The 12,884-nt window shown below is 42.4% G+C and overlaps 1 protein-coding gene across 1 annotated transcript in view; it reads right to left on the bottom strand.

The window, feature by feature from the left end:
* VAV1 (vav guanine nucleotide exchange factor 1) overlaps positions 1 to 12,884 on the bottom strand; it is a 50,244-nt gene that overhangs the window by 21,515 nt on the left and 15,845 nt on the right. The window contains exons 2-7 of the mRNA XM_007489040.2: positions 9,701 to 9,817; positions 8,506 to 8,564; positions 8,140 to 8,208; positions 7,765 to 7,873; positions 7,348 to 7,443; positions 7,083 to 7,151 (exon numbers count right to left, since the gene is read on the bottom strand). Of these exons, the coding sequence (XP_007489102.1) occupies positions 7,083 to 7,151; positions 7,348 to 7,443; positions 7,765 to 7,873; positions 8,140 to 8,208; positions 8,506 to 8,564; positions 9,701 to 9,817 (519 nt within the window). The remainder of the gene's footprint in view (positions 1 to 7,082; positions 7,152 to 7,347; positions 7,444 to 7,764; positions 7,874 to 8,139; positions 8,209 to 8,505; positions 8,565 to 9,700; positions 9,818 to 12,884) is intronic.

Below are 12,884 nucleotides of genomic sequence, written 5' to 3'. Positions count from 1 at the left end.
TCTGTAAATGGCTAGCAAGTATCCTTATGAATGGATTTTTGTTATCGTTCAGTCATTTCAGTCATGTGCAACTTTCCTTGACCCCTTTTGGGGTTTTCTCAGCAAAGATAATGAAGTGATTTATTATTTATTTCTCCAGATCATTTTACAGATGAGGAAACTGAGGTAAACAGGGTTAAATGACCTGCCCAGCTAATAAGTGTCGGATTTGAACTCAGGAGGAGCAGTATTCCTCACTCCAAGCCCAGTCCTTTATCCACTGCACCACCTAGCAGCCCTATGCATGGACTGGTAACCCCCATTTCCATTTGAGCTTGGCAACAAGGCTCTAGCCCAACCCATACCTGACCCCTAATCCCCTTCTAACCTCCCTGTAATTGCTCATCCCCCTTCTTTCTGAAGACTTTCATCTATGGAGATCCTCCTACCTCCCACTTCCATTTTAAAATTTTAACCCTTACATACTGCCTAGTATTAATTCTAAGACAGATGAATGATAAGGGATAATTAGGGCTAAGTGACTTACCCAGGGTCACACTGCTAGTAAGTATAGGAGCCCAGATCTGATCCTAAGTCCTCCCCACCCTGGGTTTGAGGCTCTATCCACTGTGCTACTAGCTGCCTTCCACTTTCAAAGATCTTGGGTTGTTAGGGATTTTGTCTTTTCTCCTACATTCAGATCTAAATCTATCTCTGGGCAATTTCCACCCATTACATTTCTGTCTGCCTTTGGAGGTCAAGCAGAGCTAATAACAACAACAATCAATATCCCATTTTTAAATAGCGGTCTGAGGTTGGTAGTTCTCTTCCCCAACACCCTTCAAATACCTGAAGGCAGCTCTTCTGCCTCCCATAGCCTCCAGTCTTCTCTTCTCTTCTCCAGGATAAATCTCTTAGAGAGAGAACTGAATTTGGACTCAGAGGAGTAAGGGAACCAGGGTTCACATCTGCCACTTCCTCCCTGTATAACCATGGGCAAATCACTTACCCCCTATAGACCTCAGTTTTGCATCTATAAAATGAAGGATTTGAACCAAATGACCTCCAAAGTCCCTTTCAAATGTAAATCAATGATCTTATGGTATCCATTTCCTTAATTGACCCTAAATGGCTTGGTGCTTGTGGTATCCATTCCTCCTCTGGATTTGTTCCTAAAATGAAGCACCCAGAATGGAGCACATTCCAGATGTTCTGTGATTTGTCCCAGGCACAGAAGAGGAAGATCAAGACCTCCCCTCTTCTAGACACTTTGGGAGTCTCTTAATGCAGCCAAATACAATATCCACTTTAGGGGGAAGGCTACCATGTTGATTTGTATTAAGCTGGCTATTCACTAAAATGCCCAGGTCCTTTTCATGTGAACTGTTGTCTAACTACTTTTCTACTTCCTGCCCTTAAGCAATTTGTTGGGATTTTTTTTTGTAAAAACATTTTATTTTACCAATTACACGAAATAACAAATTTTCACATCAGTTTTCTGAAGTTATAAGATTCAAATTGTCTCCCTCCATCCAGTCCTTCCCCTTTCCCAGAGCTGGCAAGCAATTCAATCTGGGTTATACATGTATTATCACATAAGACACACTGTTCATTTTTAAAAGAGAATAATCATATGAAACCAAAATCCCCAAATAAAAACCAAATAAGCTAAAGTGAAAAATCATATGTTTTGATCTGCATTCAGACTCCAACAATTTCTTCTCTGGAAGTGGATAGCATTGTTTGTCAGAAGTCTTTCAGAATTGTCTTGGGTCATTGTGTTGCTGAGAATAGCTAAGTCTTTCACAGTTGATCACTACACAATATTACTGTTATTGTTTACAATGTTCTCCTGGTTCTGCTCATTTCACTCTGCATCAGTTCACATAGGTCTTTCCATCTCTTTCTGAAATCATCCTGTTCCATCATTTTTTTTTTAATTTAAAAACTCTTACCCTTCCATCTTGGAATCAATGTTGTATATTGGGTCTAAGGCAGAAGAGTGGTAAGGGCTAGGCAAGGGGGTTAAGTGACTTGCCCAAGGTCACACAGCCAGGAAGTGTCTGAGGCTATATTTTAACCCAGGACCTCCTGTCTCTGGGCCTGGCTCTCAATCCACTGAGTTACCTAGCTGCCCCTATATTTATCATTTCTTACAACACAATAGTATTCCATCCCCATCACATACCACAATTTGTTCAGCCATTCCCCAATTGATGGACAACCCCTCAATGTCCAATTCTTTGCTACCACAAAAAGAGCTGCTATAAATATTTTTGTGAGTAGGTCCCTTATCCTTTTTTAAAATTTCTTTGTGATACAGACCTAGTAGTGATCTTACTGGATCAAAAGGTATGCCCAGTTTTATGACCCTTTGGGCATAGTTCCAAATTGCCCTCCAGAATGGTTGGATCAGTTCACAACTCCACCAGCAATGCATTAATGTCCCAATTTTGCCACATCCCCTCCAACATTTATCACTTTCCTTTATTGTCATATTGGTCAATCTGATAGGTGTCAGGTGGTACCTGAGGGTTGTTTTAATTTGCATTTCTCTAATCAAGAATAATTTGGAACATTTTTTCTCATGACTAATAACTTTGATTTCATCTGAAAACTACTTATTCATATCCTTTGACCATTTGTCAGCTGGGGAATGGCTTGTATTCTTATATATGTGACTTAGTTCTTTATATATTTGAGAAATGAGACCTTTATCAGAGAAATTTATTATAAAAAATTTTTTCCCAGTTTGTTATTTTCCTTCTAATCTTGGCTTCATTGTTTTTGTTTATAAAAAAACTTTTTTAATTTAATATAGTCATAAGTATTCATTTTACATCTTATAATGTTCTCTTGTTTGATAATAAATTTTTCCCTTCTCCGTAGATCTAACAGGTATACTATGCTATGTCCCCCTAATTTACTTATAGTTATCACCTGTTACATCTAAATCATATACTCATTTTGACCTTACCTTGGTAGAGGTATATTGGTCTATACCTAATTTCTGCCACACTTTTCCAGTTTTCCCAGAAGTTTTTATCAAATAGTGAGTTCTTATCCCAAAAGCTAGGATCTTTGGCTTTATCAAACACTAGATTGCTTAGGTCTTTTACCCCTAATCTATTCCATTGATCCATTGTCCTATTTCTTAGCTGGTACCAGATTGTTTTGATTATTATTGCTTTATACAGTTTGAGATCTGGTAATGCTAGGTCATCCTTCAAATTTTTTCCATCAATTCCCTTTATATTTTTGATCTTTTGTTCTTTCAGAAAATTTTTGTTATTTTTTTCTAAGTCTATAAAACAGTTTTTTGGTAGTTTGATTGACATGGTACTGAACAGGTAAATTACTTTAGGTTTTTTATTATATTTTTATTATAAAAATATAATTTTTACTATATTAATTCAGGAGTAGTTTGTTTTTTGAACCCTTACTAGAGGCCTTTACATTTATCTCCATTAAATTTCTTTTTATTTTTAAACCCTTACCTTCTATCTTAGAACTGATACTAAGTATCAGTTCCAAAGCAGAAGAGAGGTAAGGGCTAGGCAATTTGGATTAAGTAACTTGCCCAGAATCACATAGCTAGGAAGTGTCTGAGGTCAAATTTGAACCCAGGACCTCCTGTCACTAATCCTGGCTCTCTATCCACTGAGCAACCCAGCTGCTCCTCTATTAAATTTCAATAATCAGATGAGGTTAGGGGTCTGATCTTGAGTCACAGGGTCTCCCTTAGGAACAGATTAAACCCAGGAGAAAAGATTTCTAAGTGACCCAATGAATACAGTCAAGAAGACCTGAGTTCAAGCCTCTGTGACCCTGGGCAAGTCACTTAACCCCTATTACCTAGCCCTTACCACCCTTCTGCCTTGGAACCCATACACAGTATTGATTCCAAGATGGAAGGTAAGGGTTTAAAAAAAAAAAAGACCTGAGTTCAAATTTGATCTCAGACACTTACTAGCTGTGTAAACCTGGGCAAATCATTTAACTACTCTTTGCCTCCATTTCATCATCTGTAAAATGAAGATAATAATAGATATAGGTAATAATGATCTAATATATAATAGATAGAAAAATAATAATTAGTATTATCATCTAACATAGATAATAATAATTATATCTTTATCATGAGGTCCCAATGAGATCATATTTGTAAGGTGCTTAGCATGGTGTCTGGAACATAGTAGGTACTTAATAAAAAATTATTGAATCTAAATTTCTAAAATGATTGGCAACCTTCCACCCCAGATGGTGTAAACCTCTACACATACATGCATCTCTGTTATACATGGATGACTGAGTCCCAGGTTCCCTAGTTCAAAGTCATGGAACCTCCATCAAAACTTTTATTCTGCCCTTCTAAGATGTGTTCTGAGCCCCAGGCACCCACTCTCCAGCCCCCTAATATCCCCCCCCCCTTTACAGCCAGAGGCAGGACCAAAATGGCTTGGGATTTCTCTCTAGTGTTTTATAGCCAGAGGGAGGCAGGAAACACTCCTTTTCTGGTCTCCTACTGTTCCCCTTTGGCCTCTCTAAGGGTCTGCTCCATCCTACCTCCCAGCCCCTACCCCCCACTTCTCTCCCTGGTTCCTCCTCTTTCTTCCTTTCGAATACAAGGACTTCCCAAAGCTCCTTTCCCGGCTCTCTTCTCCCCACTCTTGCTACCCACTTTGCCTTCCTCATCTCATTTGTTTCCAAGGCTCCCTCTTGTAACTCTACCCAAATGGCTCCCACATGTCAATCTCCACCCCAACCTCCCTGTGAACTCTGGTCTCCTAATATCACCAGCCTGCTAGACACGATGATAGAATCGTGTGTTTAGAACGAAAAGGGGTCTTCGAAGTCACCTAGGCTGACACCCCTCCCCATTTTACAGATGGAGAAACTGAGGCCCAGTGATTTGCCATGGTCACCAAAACAAGCTAGGTGAAAGGTAGGATTTGAACCCAGGTCCTCTGACTATCAATCCCAGTAGTATCTCCACTATGCCATACTGGCAACCTCCTACATAACTTCCGAAGTTGTCCTGTCTAAAATCGAACTTACCATCTTCCCCTGAGCAGCTCCCCTGGCCCTTTCCGCTTCCCTTCATTCCTCGGAAGACACCCTCAGATCACCAGTCACTCATGATTTCTGTGACTCTTCCCTCTCCTTTCCATATCCAATCAGGACGGTCCCCAGCACGCCCTCTTCTGGGGTCTGTTCCTGCCTTCCCTTCACTCTGTAACTACCCTGAACATCTCTTACTTGAACTATTAGAAGAGCCTCCCAACTGGTTTCTCTGGCGCCCGTCCCCCGTTTTCTCTTATCCAGCCTCCACGCAGCTGCCCAAATACGTTTCCCAGGTCCCGACCCCCAGGTCTCGGTCTCCCTCCCTGTCCGAAACTTTTCCGGCGCTCCCAACCTTATCTCCTCTTACCCTCTTCTCTATACATCGCACTCTATCAAAACTGAACTACTTTGGACTCTAAACGAACACGAATGTAACCAGGAGAAATATTCTGAATTAATTAATCAAATAAACTTAATTTTTAAAAAAATTAACTACTTTCGACTCTAAAGGATCCCCCTGGTGCAATTATCACCAATAGGGAAATTGATCAATGACACACGTCATTGACACACGTCCAATGGAATTGCACGTCGGCTACTGGAGGGGGTGGGAGAAGGGGAGGAAAAGAGCGTGAATCTTGTAACCAGGGGAAAATATTCTGAATTAATTCATTAAATAAATAAACTTAATTTTTTAAAAATTAATACTTTCCATCCCCAATTCTCATCCAGTTCTTGCCCATCTTCCTGCCTTTGCTCATGGCACGCCCCATGCCTAGAACTGAACTCTCTTCTCTTCACCGTCTGTTGAAGAGCCTCCTTTCCTTCCAGGCTAGCCAAGGGTCAGTTCCTCCCAGAAGCCTCCCCCAAGTGAAAATGATCTCCCCCTCCTCAAATTTCTTGTAACATTGCATAGACAGCTCCTTTGCACGGCATCACAATTATTTATGGGCTCTCTGATCCTGATCAAATTGCCTGTCCTCTCAGAGAGGAGGGAGAGGGAAGAAGAGAATTTGGAACTCAATAATTAAAAAATAAAAACATTGGAGCAGCTAAGTGGTTCCGTGGATGGAGAGCCAGGACTAGAGACAGGAGGTCCTGGGTTCAAATTTGATCTCTGACACTTCCTAGCTATGTGACCCTGGGCAAGTCACTTAACCCCAATTGCCTAGACTTCCAGATTGATTCTAGGATGGAAGGTGAGAGTTTTAAAAAACAACAACAAATGTTAATGGGGTGGGTAGGTGGCTCAGTGATAGGAGAGCCAGGGAAGACCCGAATTCAAATGTGACCTTGGACACTTTCTAGCTGGGTGACCCTGGGCAAGCCACTTAACCCTATTTTCCTAGCCCTTCTGTCTTAGAGTTGATACTAAGACAGAAAGTAAGGAGGGGGTTGTGTTTAAAATTGTTTTTACTTTTAATTGGAAAAAATTAAATGTTATTTGTAGAAAAAACAATCCTGTCCATGCCTGGCTCTCTCCACTCTCCTGCTGCCCCTTATAGACTTGGAGTAAAGAGCTCAAGTTTGTGTCATAGTGCTGAATAAAACCTAGTGCTGAACCCAGGGCCTTGCATACAGTAGGTGCTTAATAACTGCTTGCTAAAAAATCAGAGGTGACATTCTGTAGCACTTTCAGACTGTTATCTAAGATCATCTCCAATTTATCTTGTTTGAATGGAGCCTCCCCAGCCCAGCTTCTTGAGATCAGGGGCTACCTTTTGCCTTTCTTCAGCACATAGTAGGCGTTTAATAAATATCTGTTAACTCCATCTGGCCCTGAGAGCTAAATATTCCAGGTATTGTATCTGACAGAATAATAATGCTAGGCTCAGCGGCCCTAAATGACTTGCCCAGGACGATACTATGTCAAGAAATGAACCAGGGTCCCACCACCACCGAGTCCAGCATTCTGGACACCAAACGGAGCTGAATGAAGGGCAGAAGGTACCGACACGCCAATGGATGGATGGAGATGGGGCAGCCCAGCTGGAGGGAGAGCTCTGGAGAGACTGTGGGCAAGGGCGGGCAGAGCTCACCTCCAGGTTGATAAAGATGATCTCAATGTCCTCCCCTCTCAGGAACCGCTGCAGGGGCTTCAGGAAGTGCTAGAGATGGGGAAGGAAGAGAGAAGGGAGTGAGGGGAGAGGAGGGGAGGGGAGGGGAGGGGAGGGGAGGGGAGGGGAAGGGAGGGGAGGGGAGGGGAGGGGAGGGGAGGGGAGGGGAGGGGAGGGGAGGGGAGGAGAGGTTCCCCCTCCTCAAGCCACATGGACCTCAGCTGCTCCTCCCCAGACCGGTTCCCACCTGCTGGATAGAGCTGAGGGTGTCTGTGTATTTCTCTTCTGTCTGCTGGATCTCCCGGAGACAACAGGCCCTCTTGTCCAACTCGGTCATTTTGGGCTGAGAAAGAGAGGAAGAACAGACATTTTTTTACACCCTTACCTTCCATCTTAGACCAAATACTGTGAACTGGATCTAAGGCAGAAGAGTGGTAAGGGCTGGGCAATGGGGGTTAAGTGACTTGCCCAGGGTTACCCCACTAGGAAGTGTCTGAGGTCAGATTTGAACCCAGGACATTTCATTTTTAAGTCTGACTCTCAAGCCACTGATCTACTTAGCCTCCCCATTCACATACATTCCTTCCTGGCACCAACCCAAGGGTCATGAGCCATTCCCATACACAGAATCAAAAGCCACATTCCACCAACACTCCCAGCTTACCAGCATGGGTGTGGGTTCTGTCCGCATGAGGTCTTCATAGATCTCATCTCCCTCTGCCTCCTCATTCTCCACACAGTCATACAGGTCCTCATCTTCCTCCACAGTGTCACTTAGGGGAAGGGATGATCATCAGACATGACATCCCTCTCCTCTAGTACCCAAAGCCTAGGAACTAAGGGAGTCCCACCAAATCACCTCCTCTGGGAAGCCTTCTTTGATTACAGACAGCTTTAACTATGCCTTCCTCCTATGCTATTCAGGACAAAGTTGTGTCTCTTCTCCCTCCTTCCCTCAAGGAATGGTAAGAAGTCCAATCTCCAGCTTCTAGGAAAAACTCCCCAGTTTCTCATCCATCTCCCAACAGGGCTCACTCACTCGATCTGATCAGACAGTCCACTGTAGATGTCGTCATCCCCAAGGCTGTCTTCATCTGTGGGGAAGGGCCTGGGAAGAAGAGGGTCCAGTTGGGAAGAGAAGGCTGTTGCTCTGTCCCTGCTTCAGGGACTTCTGCATGATCAGGCTTCATCATCGTCATTATTATTATTATCATCATGACTCACATATTTATGCACTGAAAGGTTTGGTAAACCCTTGTATATAGTCTTGTATATGTCTCCAGAACAGGATAATTAACCAGAAATGGGGGGGTCTATATGATAGAAGAGAGGGGACGGGGGGAAAGCAAAGAGCTAGAAGCACAAGATCTACAAGAATCTTGCAAGAAAAGATGATCAAACTCACACGATCCCCTTGTCCTGGGCTATCGTTGTCCATGACAAAGCCGACAAGGTGTAGATTACCTGAACGTGAAAAATGGACTTAGAAATGGGGACCAAGATGGGCCCAGCCATATAACCACCCCCTAGCATGAGCACCATACATTCTCTTAAGCCTGGAATCTCCTAGAGCAAGGAAAAGTAGTCCACTATTGTGTCCTTTCTCATTTCCAGAATTTAGATCCCTTAAAGTAGTCCACTATTCTGTTCAGTTTTTAATAGTCCAGTATTCTATCCTTTCTCTTTTCTGGAATTTAAGTCCCTTAAAGTGGTCCACTATTCTGTCCTTTCTCATTTCCAGAATTTAGGTCCCTTAAAGTCTAGAACCCTGAGATCCTAGAAGTCTAGACTTCTAAGATTGAAGGAGCCTTCAGTTCAAAAACTCTTAAGATTCTGAATTTTTGAGGTTCTGCCTTTTTTAGGTTCTAAGGTTTCAGGACTCCCAGAGTCTAGATTCTCTTCCTTAAGCCCAGTTATCAATGAACTTCTCCCCAGTAGGCAAAACTGCAAAAACCCTAGAGCCAGATAATTTGCATCTCCACTTCCAAAGTCTTACCTTCCTATATTAACAGCATTTCTCTCACCCTCCTTTCTCTAGAAGTCACAAATCCAGAACATCCAGCTCATAGCCCGCCTCCTCTAGGAAGCCTTGTTTAACTGAACTCCTCTCCCCTGAAACCCACCCTTCCAAGTCTCTGCTGCCTCTTTTACTAAGAGTTCCTTTTACTAGATCATTCCAATTCCTTTCATCAGTGGCTTCTTTTTCTCCCACTTCCCCCCTTCTCCCCAACCAAATTAAACACCTCTGTTTTCTCTTTTCTATGTAAATCTCCACCGTGCCTCAGACAGGGCTTTCTCTCCACTCATACAAAGCAGGTGGTCTTGAAGTTTATGCAAATTGGACATTTTTTTTACCCAGCCACTTTGCTCTTTTGGCCAACCCCATATACTGGCCTGGTTTCTTTTCAACTTTGGCATTTCTGGCGCTCACTTGGAAAAGGAAGGAGCAGCCTGTGTAGGTGATCTTTCCATGATGATCGAGATCTCTTCTAGTTCTAAATCCTGGGTACCCGAGCACACAGTGGGCCCAGGCCATCCTAGAGAATGGACCATGGAGCCCAGGGGCAGGGCAGGGAAGGGTAGATGTTCAAAAGACTCACCTTCCCAAAGTCTTGCACATCAAAAAGGTCGAAGACCTCGAACAGCTGACTCCTGCGAAGGCCAAACTTCTCACAGCAGGCCAACAGGAAGGTGCGGATGTTCTTGAGGCAAAGGAACTGGAAGAGAGAGGGAGGCAATGGAGGAAGATGATGCCACCCACCCACTTCTCCATCCTGCCTAAAGCTTAGCAACCAGGCTCCTTCCCTAGCCCTGGGGCAGCAAGCCTTTGGCCCATGTGCCCAAAAATGTTCATGGCAGCATTTTCTACCGTGGCAAAGAACTGGCAAAAAAGTGGTACCCATCACTTGAGGCATGGCTAGGGAAATTATAGCATCCGAATGAGATGGAATATTATTGTGTTTCAAGAAATGACAGGGGGGGGGGCAGAAGGTAAGGGTTTTAATAAATAAATAATATAAATAATAAAATAAATAAATAATAAAATAATATATAATGAATAATATAAATAATAAAATAAAGAAATAAAGAAATGACAAGAGGGAGAGATGAGGGGAATTCTGGGAGGACCAGTATGGAACTTGTGGAAGTGAGCAGAACCAAGACAATTCATACAGTGACTGCAAAAATGTAGAGTTGAAAGAATTTTCTTTGAAACTTCAGAACTGGGATCATGCAATGACCAAAGAAGGAATCATGCTTTTTACCTCCTGATAAACACTTAAGTCCAGGCTCCCCTAGAGCTGGGTACCCAACTCAGTTTCAACAGTCTAATAGTCTAATCATTCCAGATACCAGAATTTAGGATTTTCAGAATCTAGAACCCTGATGGTTTCAAGTTCTAGACTTCTAAGATTCCACGAGCCCGGGGGTTTTCAACTCTAACATTCTAGGCTTTTGAGGTTCTGGGATGAGTGTGATAGATGGGCTAGAATGTATAGAAAGGGACAGACACTCTTGGATATAGCCAATGTGGGGATTTGTTTTGGGTGACTGTATTTATTTGTTATGATGTAGAACTTATACAGGGTTGGGGGGAATGATGGGTAGTGAGAGTGACACAAAATAAAGAAACAAAAGAGAAACGATGAAACAAAGAACACACAGAAGGGGCCCATAGATAGCACAGTGGATTAAAGCACTAGGCTGGATTTGGGAGGTCCTGGATTGAAATTGACCTCAACTACTTTCTAGCTGTGTGTCCCTGGGCAAGTCACTTAACCCCAATTACCTAAAATTGATCCTAAGCCAGAAGGTAAGGGTCTATTTATTTATTTGATTGTTTATTGGTGCAGAAGAAAACAGGAGATAGAAAAACAGGGCAGTTTTGCTATTGTTGTGTTAAATTTAATAATAATAATAAATAGCAGCATTTATTAAGTGCCTACCATGTGCCAGAGAGGTTTCTAGGTGGTAACTCTGGATCCCTGGCCTGAAGTCAGAAAGACTCTCTGAGTCTCTCTGAGTTCAAATCTGGTTTCAGACACTTACTAGCTGTGTGACTGCCAGCAAGTCACTTAACCCTATTTGCCTCAGTTTCCTCATTTGTAAAATGAGCTGGAAAAGGAAATGGCAAACCACTCCAGTATCTTTGCCAAGAAAACCTCACATGATGTCAGGAATAGTCAGACACAAATGAAAAATAACTAAATAACAACACTTTATGCTAGGCACTGTACTAAGTGGTTTACAAATATGTCATTTGATCCTCAAAAAAACCCAAAGAAATAAGTACTTTTATTATGCCCATTTTATAGTTGAAGAAACTGAGATAAAGAGAGGTTAAAATGACTTTCCCCAGAGTCACACAGCTAGGAAGTATCTGAAGTCAGATGTGAACTTGGGTCCCCCTGGCCCAATATTCTATCCACTGGATCACCACTGGATACCTGACACAGACATAAAATATCCTTCCTTAAAAAAACAGATTATGGGGGTTCCCAAGTGGCTCAGCCAGCCCTGAAAATATGAGATCCTGAATTCAAATCTTGCCTTAGATACTTCCTAGCTGCGTGACCCTGAACAAGTCATTTAACCCCAATTGCCCAGTTCTTATAGCTTTTCTGCTTTGGAATCAATACTTGTATCAATTCTAAGGGTTTAAAAAAAACCAAACGATGCAATGTAGGTATCCCTGTAATATAACCCAGGGTCACACTGCTAGAATGTTTCTGAGGTTGAATTTGAACCCAGGATATCCTTTCTACAGGCCTGGCTATTACTAGCTTCCCCCACAAAGTAATTTTCTTAAAACAGAAGTCTGACAACATCACTGCCCTGACCAAGAAATTTCAGTGGCTCCCTATTTCCTGTAGAATCAATTACGAACTCCTCCATTGATCATTTAAAGCCCTTTACCACCTAGATCCAACCTACCTTTCCTGGTTTTGTGCATATCTCTACTCATCCAACCACAAAACATTCTATTTTCTATCTGTGTGCCTTTGTACTGGCTGGTCCCCCAACCCTTCTGCTTCTTGCTTCCCTTCCTTTTCTTTTAAACCCTTACCCTCCATCTTAGAATCAGTACTAAGTATTGTTTCCATGGCAGAAAAGAAGTAAGAGCTAGGTGCTTGGGGGTGAAGTGACTTGCCCAGGATCACACATCTAGGATGACTAGTACCTGAAGTCATATTTGAACCCAGGACTTCTTGTTTCCAGGTCTGGTTCTCTATCCACTGAGCAACCTAGCCACCATCCCCACCACTTCTTCCAAAGCTCCACACATATGCCAGTCCTTTAGACCTCAACTCCCCCAAATAGGGGAGACATCTCTAAATATGGCATGACCTTGTTTTTTCTTTGTATGAAAGGCAATATTAGGATCCAATGAGCCCAGCAGTCTGCATCATTAACCCTTCTCCTCCACTTTCTCAAGTCTAGACAATCCACCAAGCAATAACACTTGAACTCTGATTTGCAGCATTTTTAGATTTCCAGAAATCTAATGATCTTCTTGTGAGTGGGTTGGAGCTGATTTTCAGATGTCCCTCACCTTCTGTCATAGCCTGGTTCCTGGGAAAAGTTATTTAACTATTCCATGCTTGAGACAACTGGCCCCTTCCCAGTAGTCCTTAACCAATAGTTTAAAAAAATAATTACATATATATATATACATATATATATATATGTATATATATATACATATACACATATATACAATAGTGAAGATGGGATTAACTCTCCCCTCTCCTACTTTTAAATTTAATCACGAGAAGGGTCTAC

This window comes from Monodelphis domestica, chromosome 3 (assembly GCF_027887165.1).
Source record: "Monodelphis domestica isolate mMonDom1 chromosome 3, mMonDom1.pri, whole genome shotgun sequence".
Taxonomy (NCBI): Eukaryota; Metazoa; Chordata; class Mammalia; order Didelphimorphia; family Didelphidae; genus Monodelphis; species Monodelphis domestica.
This window is presented reverse-complemented; position numbering and strand designations above follow the sequence as displayed.